The 23110-nt window shown below is 42.7% G+C and overlaps 1 protein-coding gene across 1 annotated transcript in view; it reads right to left on the bottom strand.

Moving 5' to 3' along the window:
- GNS (glucosamine (N-acetyl)-6-sulfatase) overlaps window positions 1-23110 on the bottom strand; it is an 89149-nt gene that overhangs the window by 13839 nt on the left and 52200 nt on the right. The window contains exons 8-9 of the mRNA XM_073555454.1: window positions 10671-10789; window positions 10075-10178 (exon numbers count right to left, since the gene is read on the bottom strand). Of these exons, the coding sequence (XP_073411555.1) occupies window positions 10075-10178; window positions 10671-10789 (223 nt within the window). The remainder of the gene's footprint in view (window positions 1-10074; window positions 10179-10670; window positions 10790-23110) is intronic.

The raw sequence follows: 23110 nt of genomic DNA, 5'->3' as shown, positions 1-23110 counted from the left end.
GTGGTTTAAGTACCCTTAATTACCGCCATTAAAAGGCATATCGGTGGTCGTTAAGGGGTTAAATCACCCCCCTTTCGCCCCAATCAAAACAATAAGGAAAAAAAAAAAAAATCTACACATATTTGGTATCGCCGCGTTCAGAATCGCCCGATCAATAAATAAGGATTAACCTGATCGTGAAACGGCATAGCGAGAAAAAAATCAAAACGACAGAATTATGTTTTTTTTGGTCGCCATGACATTGCATTAAAATACAATAATGGGCCATTAAAAGAACTTAGCTGCACAAAAGTGGTAGCATATAAAACGTCAGCTCGGCACAAAAAAAAAAATAAGCCCTCACCCAACCCGAGATCACGAAAAATGGACACGCTATGAGTCTCCGAAAATGGGGCTATTTTTTTTTTTTTTTTGCAAACTTTGGAATTTTTTTTTTCACCACTTAAATAAAAGAGAACCTAGACATGTTTGGTGTCTATGAACTCATAATTGAATAAATAAGCGTGTGCACAGCTTTAGAAGGTGCAAGAGTAGGTTCCCTCACCATTAACATATATTAAGAGACTCGGCACTCAACTTAAGTGATCAGATAATTTAATGTTGTCCACACTAGTAGTAAGCGGTAGACACTACATCCGCACATGCCATTCAGGCACGGCGCACTTAACCCTATATGTGCACATGTTAGTCACCAGCATAGCCCACTATTTTCTGAACTTGCTACCAGTGAGCTCCGGCTTTATTCTATGCCTGGCTAACTATATATGTTATAGCCATCTGTGTCTGCTTTCAGGTCTGACAACCCTTGCCCTGCTTTTTCATGTCACGGAATGTTTAATGGTATGTGCTGCCAATCATTAGATTTTACATTGCTTTCCTATATGCCTCCACATGACATTATTTTCATTATAGATCTAGTGATCTTCAACCAAGATTATTGGTCCACCTGACCTAATAAACTTTATTCTGGTATGTCCTGCCTTTCCTCCACTAAATACTCTCTGGCCTCACTTCTATGGTCCTCATTTTTTCTACACCTTAGATTATTATTTCTTAATACCTGAGACTTTCTCTATACCTGAGATAATCTGACTGGTTCTAGCTACTATGTTCATTAGCATTGATCTTATCCAATAAATTTTTATTGAAATTTTCAAAGACAAATGATCTTACAGAAAGAAAACCAAAGATCATAATATAGACAGACAAAAATGCAAACAACAATAACAATAACAATATCAGACAATGAGACCGTAGGAAAAGGAAGGGAGGGGGGGGGGGATCCGGTAAGACTCAAGAAATCCTAATCCGATCCGATGTATAGACTAAGTACTAAACTTTATGGGAGATGCCAAAGGGTGGGAAACCCAACCCGCCCAGTTCTTCATTACCCTGTCTCTGACCCCTGCATCTAGTGAAAGAAAGTACTCATGATGAAATGTTGAGTTATGTCTGACCACCAACTCCGCGAGGGTAGGCGGGAGCGGAGCCTTCCATTTTTACCAGCAAGGCTAATCCTAGCAGCCATCAATATATTCGAGACCAAGGGTACGAATTCTAGGGGAAGTGTTTCGATCCCAATGTTTAGAACTGCCAGTTCAGGAGATAGAGGGAAATCAATACCCGTCACAGATTTAAGTAAGTTTGAGACAACTAACCAAAAGGGAGTCAAACTAGGACATTTCCACCACATGTGAGCCAAAGTACCTCTTCCTCCACACTGTCTCCAGCACAAAGGGGAGAAATTCTTTCCAAATTTAGATAAAGTAATCGGGGGATAGTACCATCTAAGATGAATCTTTTTTAGTGTCTCAAGGTGGTTAATACATTTAGATGCCCGCTGTATTGCTTTTATTCCCGCTCTCCACTCTTCATCCGAGGTGTGAAAAGATAAATCCTCCTCCCAACGCGACATATAAGTTGGTCTTATAGGAAATAAAAGGTTATTACAAGCTTTATATATAGCAGATAAGCCCTTGTACTGGTGAGGGTTGGATAGGAGAAATTTTTGAAAAGAAGAGGGGCATACAGGTAATAAGGGGAAGGAGAGGCGGTGTATTGATGATAATAAATGTTTCACTTGGAAGTGTTGGAAAACCGTTTTCTCTATACCAGAGAAGTTCGAGCATAATTTGGAAAAGGACGAGAAGGTACCCTCCCACAACATATCTCCCAGTGAGTGGATACCAGCCTTCATCCAGGGAAGGAGATCAATATAGGGTATGTGAAAGGACAGGGCCTTGATATTTATCAGGCTCGGCGGCAGTGAGATCCAATCTCCCACCACTCGTCTCCAACCTACAAGGGTGGCCTGCATTGTAATTAGCGGAGGGGAATAAGGCGTCGGCCGGAGCGATTCTGCCTCTAGTAGGCACCGTAATGAGGACCCTTCGACAAAGCTCGATTCTATCTGTATCCAGCCCAAATTCTCAAGCGGGGTTGACCACCACTTTTTCACCGCTTCTAAAACAGCAGCCTTATAATACCCGGCTATGTAGGGAACTCCCATGCCACCTTCCGTATATGGAAGATACATAATTTTACCCGCTACTCTAGGTTTTTTATTAGCCCAGATATATCGGTTAGTAATATTTTGGAGTTTAGTGAGGAATTTGGAAGGAATTACAATAGGGAGGGAACTAAAATAATAAAGAATTTTAGGGAGAAGAAACATTTTAAAGGCTTGGACTCGGGCTATCCATGAAAAACCATGTAAAGGGTGTCTAGAGATTTTGGAATTTAGAGCTGAGACCAAGTTTCCCATGTTAGTTGAGGCGATATATTTTGAGCGGGTAAGGGTTATACCTAAGTATGGAATTCCGTCATCCCGCCATGTAAAGGGGAGTTCTGTTTTCAGTCTCTCTTGAAGCGGCGAAGGGACTGCTATGGGAAAAATAAGAGACTTAGTCGCATTAAGTTTATAAAAGGAAATTGCTGAGAATAAGGACAGAGAAGTCATAACAGCCGGTAAAGATTTATGCAAGTCAGTACAAGTGATAATAATGTCATCCGCATATAAGCCAATCAAATGGTGGTGTGAACCTATATGATAACCTGAAATATTTTTGTTAGATCTTATGGACTCAGCCAGGGGTTCTATAGCCAAAGAAAATATAATATAATCGGTGACAGGGGGCAACCCTGACGGGTTCCGTTAGTGATCTGGAAGGGGGAGGACAAAAAACCTGAAGATAGCACCCTAGCATTAGGGTTAGAGTATAACGACAGAATAACCGACAATATTGGGCCATCAAAACCGAACTTTTTAAGGACAGAGCTAAGGTATCCCCAATGTACCCTGTCAAAAGCCTTCTCTGCGTCCAATGAGAGAAGCACACCGGGGACACCCATCTTTTCAGCCACATCAATAACGTCAATCATACGTCTAGTGCCATCTCCAGCCCTCCTACCGGCCACAAAACCCACCTGGTCTGGATGAACCAGGGACAGGGTAATTACATTCAATCTAGATGCCAATAATTTAGAAAAAATTTTTACATCACAGTTCAGTAATGAGATGGGACGATAATTTCCCGGGTCCTCTGTAGATTTACCTGGCTTGGGTATAGTGACAATGGTAGCCTGAAGGGAGATAGCAGAGACCGACCCAGACCTTTGCCACGAGGAGAAAGTACGGAGGAGGTATGGGGCAAGAACAGAAGAAAAACGTCTATAATAATCGTTAGGAAGTCCATCTGGACCTGGGGCGGAAATAAGTTTAGTAGTTTTTATAACCTGCTTTATTTCAGATAAAGAGAAAAGAGAGTTAAGGGCCTCAAGTTGGGTCTGCGACAATTTTGGGAGAGAGATGGAATCTAGATAGGTTTGGATATCTGTCTGTGATGGAAGCGGGGTATTCACATCTCCCTCTAAGTTATATAATTTAGAATAAAATTGTGCAAATACCTCAGCTATAGCGATGGGGTTACGTATAAGGGTTCCGGAATGATCTCGCAAAGCCTCAATATGAGCTAACCTTTCCCTCTTTTTGATACGTTTAGCAAGTAATGAACCCGCTCTGTCCCCCATTGCATAAAAAGAAGTTTTCATTTTCCTCAAATACTTCTCATGCTGATCTAATAGAAAGGACCTGAGTTGTGAACGGGTTAAGGCCAGTTGTTTAGAGACCAAAGGGGACGGGTTAAGCTTGTTAATGCGTTCCAACCATTGCAAATCAGCCACTAAGGTCGCTCTAGTGTGCTCGCGCTCTCTTTTAAGTTGGGATGCTCTTTGTATAAAAAGGCCTCTAACAAAAGCCTTGTGGGCTTCCCATATAGTTTCATCAGAAACTGACTGATTATCATTGATGGAGAAGTATTCCGCCAGCTGCACCTCCACATCCGTCCTCACCTCCTGCCTAGTTAAAAGAGCAGGATTTAGTTTCCATTGCCAGGGAGTCCGTGGCCGAAACCCCACAGATATTTCCAAACTGACAGGAGCATGGTCTGACCAGGAGATTGTTCCCACCTCCGCCGAAACACATGCCGGGAGAGTTCCGCTGTCAACTAGGAAGTAGTCAATTCTGGAGTAGGAGCTGTGTCTATGGGAAAAGAAAGAAAAATCCCTCTCTGTAGCATGCAAGTATCTCCAGACATCATGTAAATGTTTTTCCAAACAGAGAGAGCTCAGTTCACCTCGACCCACTTTTGAGCGAGGTGAACAGTCTAAAGCCCTTGAAGGGACAACATTAAAGTCACCACATATAATAACTCCGCCTCTAGCCTCCACCTCCACAACTTTTAACAATTCTCTCATAAATTTCACAGGGGAGAGGTTAGGGGCATACACATTAACAACAGAATATGCTGAACCATCTATAACACAATTCAGAATAATAAATCTCCCTCCCGGGTCCGCAATCTCATTGAGGAGTTGAAAAGGAGTATCCTTTTTAACAAAGATACAGACACCAGCTTTTTTTGAAGTATTATTGGCAAAGAAGGCTGTGGGATACATGAGACTACGGACCCGGTGGTTGTCCCCTTCAAGCATATGGGACTCCTGTATACACAATACATCTGCTTTATTTCGGCGAGCCTCCTCCCACAACATAGAGCGTTTAAACGTCGAGTTAAGCCCCCTAACATTTAAAGAAACAAGTTTCACTGTCATGTGTAAAAAAGGTTTCGAAACTGTGGAGAACACGTCTCACCAGACACACCCAGGGACGACAAAAAGGGATACACATCAAAATGAGGGAAACAAGTAAACAGACAATAAAAAGAACATCTATGTAAACGTAACAGGCAGTATGAATACTGCAATGGGGCAGATAAACAGCATCAGGAGAGGGAAAAAAGGGAAAACCAGGTCCCTTTGAATACACCATTCTTCCACGCTGCATCAGGGAAAGAAAAGCCATCTGCAGACAGAGGCCACAAGAAGAATTTAAGGCTGTGTGCCACCTAGAGTAGTTTTAGGAAGGTCAACCTGCCGTCTCCCAGTCCGCTCTTACTCTTCTCGAAGGCTGTACTCGACCAGGTTGTGGACTACCCCTCTTTGGGGAGACCAGTAGGTTCCAATCACGAAGCGCTTGTTCCAGCTTTTTAGGTGAGTGAAAAACGTATCTTGTCTCCATATGCACAAATCGGATCTTCACCGGAAAACCCCAGTTATAAGGAATGCTATTTTCTCTTAACACCTTACACAGGGGCGCAAACTCTCTTCTTCTGGCTAAGGTCCCTGCCGAGAGATCCGGAAAAACAGCAATTTTTGAAAAGGGCTCCGGAAGGGTTCTCTGATCTCTCATTGCATGCATGAAATCTTCCTTTACCCTAAAAGAGTGGAGACAGGCAAGCACATCCCTGGGAAGAGATTGATTAATGTGGGAGGGTTTGGGCACCCGGTGAATCCTTTCTATTCCCAGGGGCCTGGATTGAGCATCAGGGAGAACCTCTTTGAGAAAGGCCGTAAAGTGATCAGACAGATCAGCCTCTGTAACAGTCTCAGGAATACCACGAAGTCTTATGTTACATCTGCGGGATCTGTCCTCCAAATCCCATAGTTTAAGTTGCTGGGTCGAAAAACGTTCCTCTAGGGCAGAGTAATCATCAGCCAGGACATTATGAGCAGTCGCATATTCCACCATTTTCTGCTCAATATGGTCTGTGCGGTCACCCAGGGAAACAATGTCTTGCCTAAGCTCCCCAATCATACCTTTCATATCGTCATGGAGAGCCTTCCTGAGGGAAGACAAGAGGCGCTGCATTGTGGCCTGGGTAAGAGGAATATCTTCTGTTTCCATCGCCACTGTCTCTCTGATGTCCCTAGAGGAGGGATGGGAGGATGCAGAGCCTGAGTGAGATGCCGGAGCCATCTTGGATTGCTGCAGCCCTTCCCTGCTGTAGAAATCTGTAAGCTTTGCTGGGTTACTGCGCAGTTTCGGGGGTCCTCGCGGCATGCTATGTGCTCCCTGGGTCCTCTAGTAGACAAAGGTGACAAAATCAGCCTGTTTGAGCCGCTTGAAGCAGAGTGGTAGCTCGTGTCTGCAGGAGCTCCCTGACTATGCAGCCTGCACCATGAGCTTCCAGGCCACGCCGCATTAGCATTGATCTTAATTACTAGTGTAATCTATTTTTGACCAGGTCTCTGATTATTGTATATACTTTGTTTTGTTCATTTGTTTTTTTCCTTATTTTTGTATCTTGTTTGTAGTAACTGATGAAGGTCTGATGCAAGACCGAAACGTTTTGCTTACTATCACTTAAGTTGAGTGCCGAGTCTCTTAATATATGAATTCGTAATGACCTGGAGAATCATAATGGCAGGTCAGTTTTAGCATTTAATGAACCTAGAAAAGCCAAAACAAAAAACAATTGTGGGATTGCACTTTTTCTTTTGCAATTTCACCGCACTTGGAATTTCTTTCCCGTTTTCGAGTACACTATGTGGTAAAACCAATGGTGTTGTTCAAAAGTACAACACGTCAAGCAAAAAAATAAGCCCTCACATGGCCATATTGACGGAAAAATAAAAAAATAAAAAAGTTATGGCTCTGGGAAGAAAGGGAGTAAAAAATGAAAATGAAAAAAAGGTCTAGTCGCGAAGGGGTTAAGTTTATAAATATGTTTCAATCGCTAACAGTAGGACTCAGTTTGACACCTGGATTTATGACTCATTAAATGGACACAGTTCACACCTCCACGAGTAGGTATTCAGATCGCTAGTAGAACACTGCCACCTCATCTGCATGTATAACTAAAACCTTAGTTTGATTTCCTTGGCCTGTCTCTAGCTAGCATCACCTCATGTCCTTGTGTAATTCCTATTTAAATGTTGCCATCTCTTCTCAGTAATTCACTTGTAATACAGCGTGATAAAGGGGCCTTTTGAGCCCTAAAAGCTTGCAAATATAAATTTCTCTGGTTAGCCAATAAAAGGCATTATTCCATTAATACTTCTCTTTCTTTTTTTTTTTGGGGGGGGGGGGGGGGGGAGACAACTATTTACATCGACTTTTCTCGCTAACACAGTACCACAATATTATTTTGTATTGTCTATCTCAAAGCTAAATGTGGAGTGGTTGTGTCAAATTAGCACAGTCACAAGTGCACACCTCCACTACTTTAACTTAATCCACCACCGTTGTAATGTGTTTACCCTACGTACACCTCTCTTCAGAGAGGAAGACGACTTGAATTCTAGAGCTACTCTTTGGAAGTAGCAATTCTAAAAGTCATTATCAATCCTTTAATGAACCTTGCCACATAACTTGGGATAAAAGTCAAACCAGAATCTCAGTTTGCAGACACGTGTTTTGGGACTTTGCCTCCCTTCAGTGTAAAGCGTGAGATCTGATTTGGCTTTATGACCTGCCTCTGACTGGCATCTAAGGAGTAACATTTCTCCTTGTGGAGAGTGACATGCTGGGGTAAAAGGAGGCTTCCTGTCTACCCATTTGCCTCTTAACATGGCATATCTTAAGTAAGAGCTTGAGCTGAATGACAACAATCCACAGTCCAAGAAAGGGGAGACAATTAATTGAAGTGAATGTTTGTTCATTTAAGGGATTTAAAATACAGACTCGTATAGACTACAGTAAGTGTACAATACACATGATGTTACCTGGACACTAGCAAATACACAATTTCTTTTATGCTTATTTATATAGCGCCATTAATTCCATGGTGCTGTACATGAGAAGAGGGGTTACATACAAAGTTATAGATATCATTAACAGTAAACAAATTTACAATGACAGACTGGTACAGAGGGGAGAGGACCCTGTCCTTGCGGACTTACATTCTATGGGATAGTGGGGAAGAGACAGAAGGTCGGGGGTGCAGCAGCTCTGGTGGTGATAAGGCGGCCGAATGGTTATTGCAGGCTGTAAGCTTTCCTGAAGAGATGGGTTTTCAGGTTCCATTTGAAGGATCCGAGGGTGGTGGATAATCGGACGTATTGAGGCATGGAATTCCAGAGGACAGGGGATATTCGGGAGAAATCTTGGAGGCGGTTATGTGAGGAACGAATAAGTGTGGAGGAGAGTAGGAGGTCTTGGGAGGATCGAAGATTACATGAGGGAAGATATTGGGAGATAAGTTCAGAGATATAGGGAGGGGAAAGGTTGTGGATGGCTTTGTAGGTCAGTGTTAGTAATTTGAACTGGATTTGTTGGGGAATTGGAAGCCAATGGAGGGATTTGCAGAGGGGAGATATGGGAGTAGCGAGGAGAGAGGTGGATTAGTCGGGCAGCAGAATTGAGGACAGACTGGAGTGGTGCAAGAGAGTGTTGCAGTAGTCAAGGCGGGAGATGATGAGGGCATGTACAAGAGTTTTAGTAGATTGAGGGCTGAGGAAGGGGCGGATTCTGGAAATATTTTTGAGTTGGAGGCGACAGGAGGTGGCAAGAGTTTGGACGTGTGGTTTGAAGGACAGGGCAGAGACGAGAGTTTCTCCGAGGCAGCGGATTTCAGGTGCGGGAGCGAGTGTCATGCCGTTCACCATAATAGATAGATCGGGTAGGGAAGATACGCGAGATGGAGGAAAGATAATGAGTTCAGTTTTGTCTACATTGAGTTTTAGGAAGCGAGAGGTGAAAAAGGAGGATATGGCTGATAGACACTCCGGGATTCTGGACAGCAGAGGTGACATCTGGGCCAGAGAGGTAGATCTGAGTGTCATCTGTATACAGGTGGTACTGGAAGCCATGGGACTTTATGAGTTGTCCTAGGCCAAGAGTATAGATGGAAAAAAAGTACGGGCCCCAGGACAGAGCCTTGGGGGACTCCAACAGAGAGGGGGCGGGATGAGGAGGTAGTGTGGGAGTGGGAAACGCTGAATGTGCGGTCAGAAAGCTATGAGGAAATCCAGGACAGGACAAGGTCTTTGATGCCAAGGGAAGAAAGAATCTGTATGCTTGAAAGGAATGTTATACCAGATAGAGATGTACTCTGCATTTTGAACACAGTTTTGAAAACCAAGCAACTGTTAAAATAGTTGACTTTGGACCATAGCTAAATTTAACAGCCATTCAGTCTGAATGCATTAGTAATAATGCAGGCGTACACTAAACAGAGGAGCACAACTCCTAGCATTGTACAGGCAGAAGTAGTTCTGGATCTATGCTGCAACATATTTAGCATATAATATGCCAAACACAACATGTCGCTAGGATAATGGGAACAACGTTCTATCTTTCCACTCCTCAAATTTTGTAAAAACAAAATAAAGCCTTAGGTCAATAATTTTGCTTGTATGCAAAAGAGAAAAAAAAACAAACAAACATTCATCTGTGTTTTGTATAAGAATTTTCACCAATGTTTGGTCGGGATTTCAATAGTTTAGCGTTTCCTCATTCTCTAAAAAAAAAAAAAAAAGGACAAAAAACCCCACAAAAACAGACATTTGTTATATGTTGTATCTGGGAAAAACATGAATAGAACATGCACAGGAAGAATGGATGTTTGAATGAGGCCTTAGCTCCTGCAGGGACAACTGAAACAGTTTGTAATCAATGGCGGCACCTTTATTCTTCTAGTCCACATTTATAGAGGATCTCCCCACCCAGAATTTCCGGGTAGAATACGTAAATGCACACAAGTTTAAATCTTAACTCTATTCCATTGAATTTACCTGGCTTGTCTGGTTAGGCTTTACCCCAGGCCCACGGACAAGTAATGGGACCTTAATGTCAAACTCATAGAGTTGTCTTTTATCGATTGGCAAGGAGAACTGCCCTACAACAAAGACAAGAAATACCTGGTACAGTAGATACTATGACCCGTGCTTACAGGGCATACAACAAACCATATTCACAGTGTAAAAGTTTTGTAGTCAATGTGGCCAGTATTTTTTTGTACATAGTTTATCATTTTCATTGCCTATGCAGTAAATTGGTATACTGTATACTAGACCCAACACTATGAATTGACTGGATATTTTATCCTTGCCTAGAATACCTGTAAAATTAGATAAGACTGAATATTGCAAAAAAGTTTCCTAGTTCAGCTCCATACAATCTTGCATGTACTTCTAGGTCTAGGACTGGAAGGGTATTAGGCTGATGGGATTTCTGTAATAATAATAGCTAAACTAGGGAAAGGAGTTTCTAATATCTTCTCTAATACTATGGCTCCTAAAATTATGCATTTCAGAATCCATATCCTCACCTTCTACTTATAGTATGGATACAGGAGAGACAAATTAAAAAAAAAAAAAAAAGTGTTTACCTGTGTGGTAGCCATTGTCAGATGTGAAGAAGATAAAGGTGTTATCCAGTTCTCCACGTGCCTGCAGTTGCTTGAGGAGCTTCTCCACCAGGTCATCAACAGACAGCAGAGTTTGCCACCTGTCCAGCGCATCACATAGTATTAACACCAGACAGCCAATGTAGGTTAAAATACTTTACATTATTCATAGTTCTACTACATATGCAGGGAGATCTATATCAGGGTGAACAAGAAAAAGGAATCCATGTCTGTTAAAAAGTATTCACCAGCTTCATTCTTTGAAAGAAGGTCGCAGAACTAAAAAATGACTGGAAATTCCGATATAAATAATTAGAATTGTTTACGCAAAGCAGGAGTATAACACTAGGTGATTAAGAACTAAAATCCTTAAAACTGGACTCACTCAAATTAGTTGGACATGCCAAGCTGTAGTCAGGTTTCCAAAATAACATTATAAATACAGTGGGGGAATTAAGTATTTGATCCCTTGCTGATTTTGTTATTTTGCCCACTGACAAAGACATGAATGGTCTATAATTTAATTTTAAAGGGTAGGTTAATTATAACATTGAGAGATAGAATATCAAAACTAAAATCCAGAAAATCACATTGTATAAATTATATAAATTTATTTGCATTTTGCAGCGAGAAATAAGTATTTGATCCCTCTGGCAAACAAGACTTAATACTTGGTGGCAAAACCCTTGTTGGCAAGCAGAGCAGTCAGACTTTTTTTGTAGTTGATGAGGTTTGCGCACATGTCAGGAGGAATTTTGGTCCATTCCGCTTTGCAGATCATCTCTAAATCACTAAGATTTTGAGGCTGTCGCTTAGCAACTCAGAGCTTCAACTCCCTCCATAAGTTTTCTATGGGCTTAAGGTCTGGAGACTGGCTAGGCCACTCCATGACCTTAATGTGCTTCTTTTTGAGCCACTCCTTTGTTGCCTTGGCTGTATGTTTTGGGTCTTTGTCTTGCTGGAAGACCCAGCTACAACCTATTTTTAGTGTCCAGGCAGGAGGGAAAGCAAGTTGTCACTCAGGATTTTACGGTACACGGCTCCATCCATTCTCTCATTGATGCAATGAAGTAGTCCTGTGCCCTTAGCAGAGAAACACCCCCAAAAAATAATGTTTTCACCTCCATGCTTGACAGTGGGGATGGTGTTCTTTGGGTCATAGGCAGCATTTCCCTTCCTCCAAACACGGTGACCAGGGCTGTGGAGTCGGTAAGCCAAACCTGTGACTCCGACTCCGACTCCTCAATTTCCCTTACACCGACTCCGACTCCAACTCCGACTCCACGACTCCGACTCCCAAACATATTGCTTATATTTAAGTGAAAAATTTATTGTAGTACAATGTGAACCTCAGACATTTAATCATTTTTATGATCCAATAATCAAGATATTTAGATAGAACAGAATATATATTGGTGTACTACCCGGTTTTCATTCTTTTTGGTACAGATACGATATGGATAGACAGATATGGATAAATGGATAGATAGAGCAGATTTCTAATCTGCTTTTGCTATTGAAAACATTATCTATAAGCTCAAAAACCTTTCAGGTGATGCAGTTTTTTAAAAAGATGATCAGCTTTTGCAGCTGAAAAACGTATCCTCAAAAAACACAGGAAAAACGCTGTGTGTGAATGTAGCCTTAGATCAGGAATATAACAGCCATTTATAGGACATTTCATAACTTTCCCAAACTCCTATGAAAAAATATTCAGCACATCCTGCATTGAATTACTGTACCCAATTTATTATATATTTTAGGAGTCGGAGTCGGTCCATTTTATACCGACTCCAACTCCGACTCCACCAAAATGAGCACCGACTCCGACTCCACAGCCCTGACGGTGACTTGAGTTAATTCCAAAGACCTCAATTTTTGTCTCCTCTGAAGACAGCACCTTCTCCTAATCATTCACAGAATCATCCAGGTGTTCACTGGCAAACTTCAGAAGGGCCTGCACAAGTGCCTTCTTGAGCAGGAAAACCTTGCAGGCACTGCAGGATTTAAAACCTTTACGGCATAATGTGTTACCAATGGTTTTCTTGATGACTGTGGCCCAAGCTGCTTTGAGATCATTAACAAATTCCTCCCATGTAGTTTAGGCTGATCTCTCACCTTCCTCATGATCAAGGATTCCCCCCCAAGAGGTGAGATTTTGTATGGTGCCCCAGATCGATGTCGATTGAGTCATTTTGTATTTCTTCCTTTTTCTTACTATTGCACCAACAGTTGTCTCCTTCTCACCCAGCGTCTTACGTATGGTTTTGTAGCCCATTCCAGCTTTGTGCAGGTCTATGAACTTGTCCCTGACATCCTTAGAAAGCTCTTTGGCATTGGCCATGTTGTATAGGTTAGAATCTGACTGATTGAGTCTGGGGACAGGAGTCTTTTATAAAAGGTGACTATGTAATACAGCTGTCTTTAATTCAGATAACGAGTTGATTAGTAGTGTCTAACTGGTCCGTAGGAGCCAGAACTCAATGGGTGGCAGGAGATCAAATACTTATGTCACACTGCAAAATGCAAATAAATTGATAGAATTTATACAATGTGATTTTCTGGATTTTGTTTTTTGATATTCTCTCTCAATGTTAAAATTAACCTACCCTTAAAATTATAGGCTGCACACGGCTGTCAGTGGGCAAACAAATCAGCAAGGGATAAAATACTTATTTCCCCCCCACTGTGTGTGTATGTGTATATATATATATATATATATTTATTATTACACATATATACATACACACACACACACACACACACACACACCGTATATAAAACTGAATATATGAAATTAACCTAAGGCTGTTTTAATTACAGCTGAATCCTTCCTGGCCTTTACATTTGTAGACTTGATAAATATTAGGGGAAAAAAAAGTAGATTCTCCAGCGAAACATCCTCAGGTAAGTAAAACATGAAGTTTACTTCACAAACATTAAAATCCAGGAATGATAGCACATAGCAGGCCAGACTACAAAGAGGTGACATTTTTCTTACCCAAGGACGTTCGCTGGAGAATCTACCTTTTTTATCCTATTTGCTGCTGCAGCCCTGGGCAGCTCCATTCCTCCTCGTGGCACAGGTATCTTACGCATTGCTGAGCTGACTTCTACGATTTTCTTTTACACTGAAAAATATTAGGTTTAGAGTCCTGCCTGAGCAATTTTGTCTTTGCATTCATCACGACAATGCCAGGCCACATATTGCTCATGCTACTGTGAGTTGCCTGCACGTCCTAAACCTGCTACCATGGCCTGTGGCGTCTCTGGATTTGTTTGCCAGTCAGAACATCTGGGATGTCATTGGTCAGCACTTGCAATAAGCGCTGCCAGTAGAGAATCTTGATGATTTGTGTGTCCAAGTGCATTCAGTGTGGCAGAACACTCATCTGACAACCATTAATAACCTCATTGATAGTATGGCTACGCGTGCATGTATTTCTGTATGTGGTGCTTGCTCATACTTTATGTGAAATAAAATTGAGATATTTTGCTCATGGTTTCCCTTTTTTCCCCATCTTCTTTTCCAGCACTCTGGCTTTTTACAAATGTGCACCAACAGTGTGCTCATGTGCCAACTACTTACTTATGATCAGTGCCGATGAGTGTGCGCACGATTACTGTGTATACTGCACAGGGACTAGAATCTAGTGAGCATATGTCAGAATTGACAACCGACTCATACGGGAGTCAGTAAAGACGCTTCTCTTCAGGGAGGGGGCAAAGGTTGAAGCAGTGACCGTGACCACAGCCTCTACACCCTGACTATAACTCATTTGACTGTTTTGGATTTTCAAACGAAGCATCATTAAAACTAGGAAAAAAAATGTATTAAAGTTTATAAAAAAAACAACATAATGAGATGATGACCTCAAATAGATTAACATTTAGCTAAAAATTATTTTAATCCTAAGTGTTAATCTATTTAAGGTCATCATCTCATTATATATATGTACAGCTCTGGCAAAGAGACCACTTTCAAACGTTACATTTGACTGATTTTTCTCTTTCTAGGTATATTTTTGAGTAAATTGTTCTTTAATCTATAAACTTCTGACAATGTCTCAGAATTTCCAAACAATAAGGCTGAGTTCACACGTGGCGTTTTTTTCGCGTTTCCGTGGCGGTTTTAACCGTGCGATTTTGCCGCAAAAACGTGAAAAATAAGCAACCCATGCATTCCTATGGGATTCCGCAATGCTGTGCTAATGCTGCGGTTTTTACCGTGGCGGAATCGCTTCGCGGTAAAAACCGCAGTATGCTAATTTTGCGGAATCGCGGCGATCCCGCACCCATAGGAATGCATTGTTCCGCTTACTTCCCGCATGTGGCTGTGCACACCATGCGGAAAGTAAGCAGAACATTTGCGGATGGTACCCACGGTCCGGAGGAGAGGAGACTGTCCTCTGGGCTTTGGGTACCATATCCCTGTAAAAAATAGAATTTAAAATAAAAAATATTGCTATTCTTACCTTCCGACGTCCCGCGCAGCCATCCCGCCTCTCTCCACGCTCTCGTTCCCAGTAAGCCTTTGCGAAGTCTCGCGGTCATTCACGCGACGTCATCGCGAATTACCGCGAGATATCGCGATCCCACGAGAACGGACGTCATCGCGGGCATTTTCGCAAAGGATTACTGGGAACGGCTGTGCGGGACGCCGGAAGGAATAACACCATTTTTTATTATTTTTTGCATTTTATCTTTTACTACTGATGCTGCATAGGCGGCCTCAGTAGTAAAAAGTTGGTCACACTCGTCAAACACTATGTTTGACGAGTGTGACCTACCTGTCAATCAGTTCTCCAAGCGATGCTACAGATCGCTTGGAAAACGCTAGCATTTTGCAAGCTAAATACGCTTGCAAAATGCTAGTTTTTCCGCGGGAAAATCGCAGGAATTTAAAATGCGATTTTCCCGCGGAATGGAATTCCGGAATTCTCGCTGTAATTTCCGCGAGAGTTCCGGTACGTGTGAACTTAGCCTTAATTGTGTATTTTTTTTCTCACAAAGAAAAATGGTCAAAATAAAAAAAACCAAAAAAAAAAAACCAAAAAAAACAAACCAGTGCTTTCAGACCTCAATTAATGCAAAGAAAACAAGTTCATAATCATTTAGAAATAACAATACTGATGTTTTAACTCAAGAAGAGTTCAGAAATCAATATTTTGTAGAATAACCATGATATTAAAACAGCTTTCATGCGTCTTGGCATGCTTGCCACCAGTCTTTCACACTGCTTCTTGCGCAAAAATGTAAGCAGTTCTTTGTTTGATGGCCTGTGACTATCCATCATCCTCTTGATTACATTCCAGAGGTTTTGAATGGGGTTCAGGTCTGTAGAATGGGCTGCCCATGACAGGGTTTTGGGGTTTTGATGTGGTGGTCTCTTAAGTTTTTCCAGAGGTGTGGGTGTGTGTGTGTGTGTGTGTGTGTGTGTGTGTGTGTATATATAAATATATATATATATATATATATATATATATATATATCTATCTATCAGCCATGCCCACGCCACATAGCAACCAATCACTAAGCATCTTTCATTTCACCAGGGCTGTTTAAAAGAAGCTGAGCAGTGATTGGTTGCTATGAGCAAAAGTTTTCTTTGTAGACAGTTGTGGTAGCTGAGGCCTATTATATTTCTATGGTGTTATCGTCGTTCTGTAAAGCTGGAAATAATTTATTACCGTGCCAACACAGACCACCCTCTGACACAGGCTGCAGGGGGGGTGCCCAGTATCACACAGGATAGGATTAGATACACAGCTCAGCAGTCAGTATTACACAGGATAGGATTAGATACACGGCTTAGCAGACAGTATCACACAGGATAGGATTAGATACACAGCTCAGCAGTCAGTATTACACAGGATAGGATTAGGTACACAGCTCAGCAGTCAGTATCACACAGGATAGGATTAGATACACGGCTTAGCAGACAGTATCACACAGGGTAGGATTAGACACACAGCTCAGCAGTCAGTATCACACAGGATAGGATTAGATACACAGCTCAGCAGGCAGTATCACACAGGATAGGATTAGATACACAGCTCAGCAGTCAGTATTACACAGGATAGGATTAGATACACAGCTCAGCAGTCAGTATCACACAGGATAGGATTAGATACACAGCTCAGCAGTCAGTATTACACAGGATAGGATTAGATACACAGCTCAGCAGTCAGTATTACACAGGATAGGATTAGATACACGGCTTAGCAGACAGTATCACACAGGATAGGATTAGATACACAGCTCAGCAGTCAGTATTACACAGGATAGGATTAGATACACAGCTCAGCAGTCAGTATCACACAGGATAGGATTAGATACACAGCTCAGCAGTCAGTATTACACAGGATAGGATTAGATACACAGCTCAGCAGTCAGTATCACACAGGATAGGATTAGATACACAGCTCAGCAGTCAGTATTACACAGGATAGGATTAGATACACAGCTCAGCAGTCAGTATCACACAGGATAGGATTAGATACACAGCTCAGCAGTCAGTATTACACAGGATAGGATTAGATACACAGCTCAGCAGTCAGTATTACACAGGATAGGATTAGATACACGGCTTAGCAGACAGTATCACACAGGATAGGATTAGATACACAGCTCAGCAGTCAGTATTACACAGGATAGGATTAGATACACAGCTCAGCAGTCAGTATCACACAGGATAGGATTAGATACACAGCTCAGCAGTCAGTATTACACAGGATAGGATTAGATACACAGCTCAGCAGTCAGTATCACACAGGATAGGATTAGATACACAGCTCAGCAGTCAGTATTACACAGGATAGGATTAGATACACAGCTCAGCAGTCAGTATTACACAGGATAGGATTAGATACACGGCTTAGCAGACAGTATCACACAGGATAGGATTAGATACACAGCTCAGCAGTCAGTATTACACAGGATAGGATTAGGTACACAGCTCAGCAGTCAGTATCACACAGGATAGGATTAGATACACGGCTTAGCAGACAGTATCACACAGGGTAGGATTAGATACACAGCTCAGCAGTCAGTATCACACAGGATAGGATTAGATACACAGCTCAGCAGGCAGTATCACACAGGATAGGATTAGATACACAGCTCAGCAGTCAGTATTACACAGGATAGGATTAGATACACGGCTTAGCAGACAGTATCACACAGGATAGGATTAGATACACAGCTCATCAGTCAGTATTACACAGGATAGGATTAGATACACAGCATAGCAGACAGTATTGCTGTGGTTTGTAAGAACTAACCACAGTTAGTTACTATGCCTAGGCAATGCCTGGCTCTTCAGCTAGTTGATTATAAAGTAAAAATCCTTAGCCCATAAATTGGACTATTCATGTATGCCCACCAGCTGCGACAAGGCAACCTGTCTTTGATTAAACTCTAACCTTTAACAGACATACCTATACCAGATCAAACGCCTGCAAAGTTAAAAGGACAGGTAGGATCCAACACCAATTAACAACAGCCATAGGGTGTTTTTTTTTTTTGTCCTTTCTCATTCTCGGGTCCTCTACCAGTGGCCTGGGAGTTTGAGGGTTCTGCACAAGATGTTAGTTGCGTCCAGCTTTGCGCTTTTCTGGACAGAGTTCAGATATTGCTCCTGGGATCTGTTGTAGCCATTTTCCCAACTTAGGGGTCACTGCTCCAAGTGCTCCTATCACCACTGGAATCACTGTTGCCTTCACCTTCTACATCTTCTCCAGTTCTCCTTTGAGGTCTTGGTATTTCTCCAGCTTCTCATATTCCTTCTTACTGATGTTGCTGTCACTTGGCACTGCCACATCTATTTGCTGGCTTCTGATCCTTGTCTACTATGACAATGTCTGGTTGGTTAGCCAACACCTGCTTATCTGTCTGGATCTTGAAGTCCCACAGGATTATAGCCCTTTCATTTTCAACCACTTTTTCTGAAGTCTCCCACCTGGACTTCGGGGGACTTAGCTCATATGCTGTGCAGAGGTTCCTGTATACAATTCCCGCTACTTGGTTGTGGCGTTCAGTATACACTGTTCCTGCTTGCATTTAATAATAATAATAATAATAATCTTTATTTTTATATAGCGCTAACATATTCCGCAGCGCTTTACAGTTTGCACACAATCATCACTGTCCCCAATGGGGCTCACAATCTAAGTTCCCTATCCGGAGGAAACCCACACAAACACAGGGAGAACATACAAACTCCTTGCAGATGTTGTCCTTGGTGGGATTCGAACCCAGGACCCCAGTGCTGCAAGGCTGCATTTTGTATCTTGCCACTAGGTGTTGGATGGTTTCTGAGGTTTTGTTGCATAGTCTGCACCTTGGGTCTTTTCTTGTGTGGTAGATTACGGTTTCTATGGATCTGGTACTTAGTGCTTGCTCTTGTGCTGCTATGATTAGTGCCTCTGTGCTGTCTGAGTCCAGCTTTCTCCAGCCATTGGTAGGATTTCACCATGTCAGCCACCTCCATTATCTGTCGATTGCACATCCCATGCAGTGGCTTGTCTTGCCATGGCTGTTCTTCCTTCCAGATCTGTTGTTGCTGCCTTAGGCTTTCTCTCAGCATCTCATCTTTTGGTTCCATTTTTCTGCTGTAGTCCTGGATAACTCCTTGTTTCATCTGTGATGGAAGCTTGGATGCTTATCAAGCCTCAGTCCACCCTCCTTTCTGTTGGTATACAATCTTTGGATATTAGACTTAGGATAAAGACCTCCATGCATTGTGAGGAGCTTTTGTCTTCACATCTGCAGCTTCCATCTCTTCTTTTGGCCAGCACACATCTATAATATAACGGGCTAAGCGTCACTCTGTCCGAAGCCTTTATAGACTGCGCAAGCTATGGGCATGCGTGTACTCCGGCGCCTGACTCCTCCCCCGGCCTCCAGCAGAACGTGACAACGCTGGAGCACAAGAAAGAAGGGTGAGTATAAATGTTCTTTTTTTTTTTTTTTTTTTTGTATGTGTGCAGTTTAATAGGGGTGTAGGGTAGCATGCATACCAGGATAGGGGTGTGAGGGGACCATGCATACCACAAAAGGGGGGTGAGAGCACCATGCATACCAGGATAGGGGGTGAGAAGACCATGCATACCACGAAAGGGGGGTGAGGGGACCACGCATACCACAAAAGGGGGGTGAGAGCACCATGCATACCACGAAAGGGGGGTGAGAGCACCATGCATACCACGAAAGGGGGGTGAGAGCACCATGCATACCACGAAAGGGGGGTGAGAGCACCATGCATACCACGAAAGGGGGGTGAGAGCACCATGCATACCACGAAAGGGGGGTGAGGGGACCATGCATACCACAAAAGGGGGTGAGGGCACCATGCATACCACAAAAGGGGGGTGAGGGCACCATGCATACCACGAAAGGGGGGTGAGAGCACCATGCATACCACGAAAGGGGGGTGAGAGCACCATGCATACCACGAAAGGGGGGTGAGAGCACCATGCATACCACGAAAGGGGGGGGTCAGGGGACCATGCATACCACAAAAGGGGGTGAGGGGACCATGCATACCACAAAAGGGGGTGAGGGGACCATGCATACCAGGATAGGGGGGGTGAGGGGACCATGCATACCAGGATAGCGGGGTGAGAGGACCATGCAAACCAGGATACGGGAGGGGACCATGCGTACCAGGATAGGTGGGTGAGGGGGACCATGCGTACCAGGATAGGGGAGTGAGGGAACCATACATACCAGGATAGGGATAAGGGGGTACCATGCATACCAGGATTGGGGGGTGAGGGGACCATGCTTACCAGGATTGGGAGGGTCCATGCATACCAGGATGAGGAATAGGGTACCATGCATACCAGGATAGGAGGGGGGCAGCACATACCAGGATGGGAGACCATATACCAATAAAAATGTTCGCCACCCGAGCGTAGAACGGGTTCATAGCTAGTACATATTATATATATATATATATATATATATATCCAGGTTCACAGAGGATAGGCAGCACTCCAATAGGTAACTATACAGAATAAGCTGTCCAGTGTGTACATGAGAACTAACACTATTTCTGGCCATTATATAACTTGATCCAGCATTTTCACCAGTGGACCCCTCTGCATATGTTAGCTAATTTGCAATCCATTGGGAGCAGAAGGGAGATCTCACACAGCACACCGAGATGGATTGCTGCTCTTTAACCCCTTAATGACAAGGGGAATTTTTCGTTTTACATTTTCATTTTTCCCTCCCCTTCTTTCCAGAGCCATAACTTTTTTATTTTTCCGTTTATATGGCCATGTGAGGGCTTATTTTTTGCGGGACGAGTTGTACTTTTAAATTACATCATTGGTTTTACCATATCGTGTACTCGAAAACGGGAAAAAAATTCCAAGTGCGGTGAAATTGCAAAAAAAGTGCAATCCCACACTTGTTTTTTGCTTGGCTTTTTTGTTAAGTTCACTAGATGCTAAATCTCACCTGCCATTATGATTGTCCAGGTCATTATGAGGTCATAGACACCAAACATGTCTATGTCCTCTTTTATCTAAGTGGTGAAAAAAAATTCCAAAGTTTGCTAAATAAAAATAAAAAAATTTGCGCAATTTTCCGAGACCCGTAGCGTCTCCATTTTTCATGATCTGGGGTCGGGTGAGGGCTTATTTTTTCCGTGCCGGACTGACGTTTTTAATGATACCACATTTGTGCAGATATGTTCTTTTGATCGCCCGTTATTGCATGTTAATGCAATGTCTTGGTGACCAAAAAAACGTAATTCTGGCGTTTTTAATTTTTTTCTCGCTACGCCGTTTAGCGATCGGGTTAATGCTTTTTTTTTATTGATAGATCGGGCGATTCTGAACGCGGCGATACCTAATATGTGTATGTGGGATTTTTTTTTTTACGGTTTTATTTTGATTGAGGCGAAAGGGGGGTGATTTGAACTTTTAGGTTTTTTTATTTTTAAACATTTTTTTTTTTTTACTTTTGGCATGCTTCAATAGCCTCCATAGGAGGCTAAAAGCTTGCGCAACCCGATCGGCTCTGCTACATATGGGCGATGAGCAGATCGCCCATATGTGGCAGATTTACTGCTGTGCTTTCAGCACCGACCACCGGGTGGCGCTGAAAGCCATATGCCTGGAACAACTATAGAGGTCTCATAGAGACCTCTGGTTGTCCAGGCAACATGACGCCGACCCCCGATCACATGACGGGGGTCGGCGGTGACGTCATTTCCGGCCCGGCGGCCGGAAATGCTATTTAAATGCACGCTGTCAGCTTTGACAGCGGCATTTAACTAGTTAATAGGCGCGGGCGGACGGCGATTCCGCTCGCGCCTATTGCGGGCACATGTCAGCTGTTCATAACAGAATGAAGCCGCTGAGCCAAGCAATCGGCTGCAGCGTTTAGGTGCTGAAGACGAGACATCATTGCTGCATTCCTGAAAATAGAGAAGGGAACTTCAGAAAGGCGGCACTAGAATGGAAGAGGCTTCAGCAGGTACAGTTTTATTTTTTAGGGCATTAGTAGCTTTTTAAAAAAACATGAAACCCCAATCGTTCACCCGGACCAAGCTGGATTTATGCCAGGCCGAGCGGCCAGAGATAATACTATTAAGTCTATTAACTTAATTCATCATGCTACAGTAAATCCCGGAATGTCCCATCAATCCTCTTATCCACTCATGCCGAGAAGGCATTTGATAGGGTCAATTGGGTTTTCATGGAAGAGACCCTCATTCACCTGGGTCTGGGAACAAGGATGCTCCAGTGGATCCTGTCTCTATATTCAGTCCCTTCCGCCAGGGTCCGGGTGAACGATGCACTTTCAGATCCGTTTTATATTTATAATGGCACACGACAGGGATGCCCTCTGTCCCTGCTCATTTTCATCCTCACCCTTGAACCCTTTCTTAGACATGTTAGAGCCAACCCCAATATCTCGGGTATTCATGTACTTCAAAACACTTATAAAGTAGCAACATACGCTGATGACCTTCTTTTCTTCGTTTCCTCACCTAAGATCTCTCTGCCTAACCTAATGAATGAATTCACAACATATGCCCAATTGTCTAATTTCCAGATTAATTTTTCAAAATCCAAGACGCTTAATATTAATTCTTCCCCGGAACTTGTAAGATCTTTACAGAAGTCCTTCAGTTTCAAATGGTCTACTCAACACCTGAAATATTTAGGAGTAAGACTATCTGCAGACATCAATCCTGTATATCAATGGAACATCCCTAGCCTTTTAACATCTATTCAAGCTGACTGTGATAGGTGGTCCAAGATATCCTTAACCTGGTTTGGCAGATGCCACATTTTTAAGATGAACATATTACCGAGGGTCCTGTATATTCTACAGGCTCTCCCCATCAATATTCCTGCTAACTTTTTAAGAAAATTAGGGTCCATTCAAGTCTCGTTTATATG

This window comes from Dendrobates tinctorius, unplaced genomic scaffold, assembly GCF_039654945.1.
Source record: "Dendrobates tinctorius isolate UK_male_01 unplaced genomic scaffold, ASM3965494v1 ptg000224l, whole genome shotgun sequence".
NCBI lineage: Eukaryota > Metazoa > Chordata > Amphibia > Anura > Dendrobatidae > Dendrobates > Dendrobates tinctorius.
The sequence above is the reverse complement of the archived record's forward strand: the minus strand, read 5'-3'. Positions and strand labels throughout refer to the sequence as shown.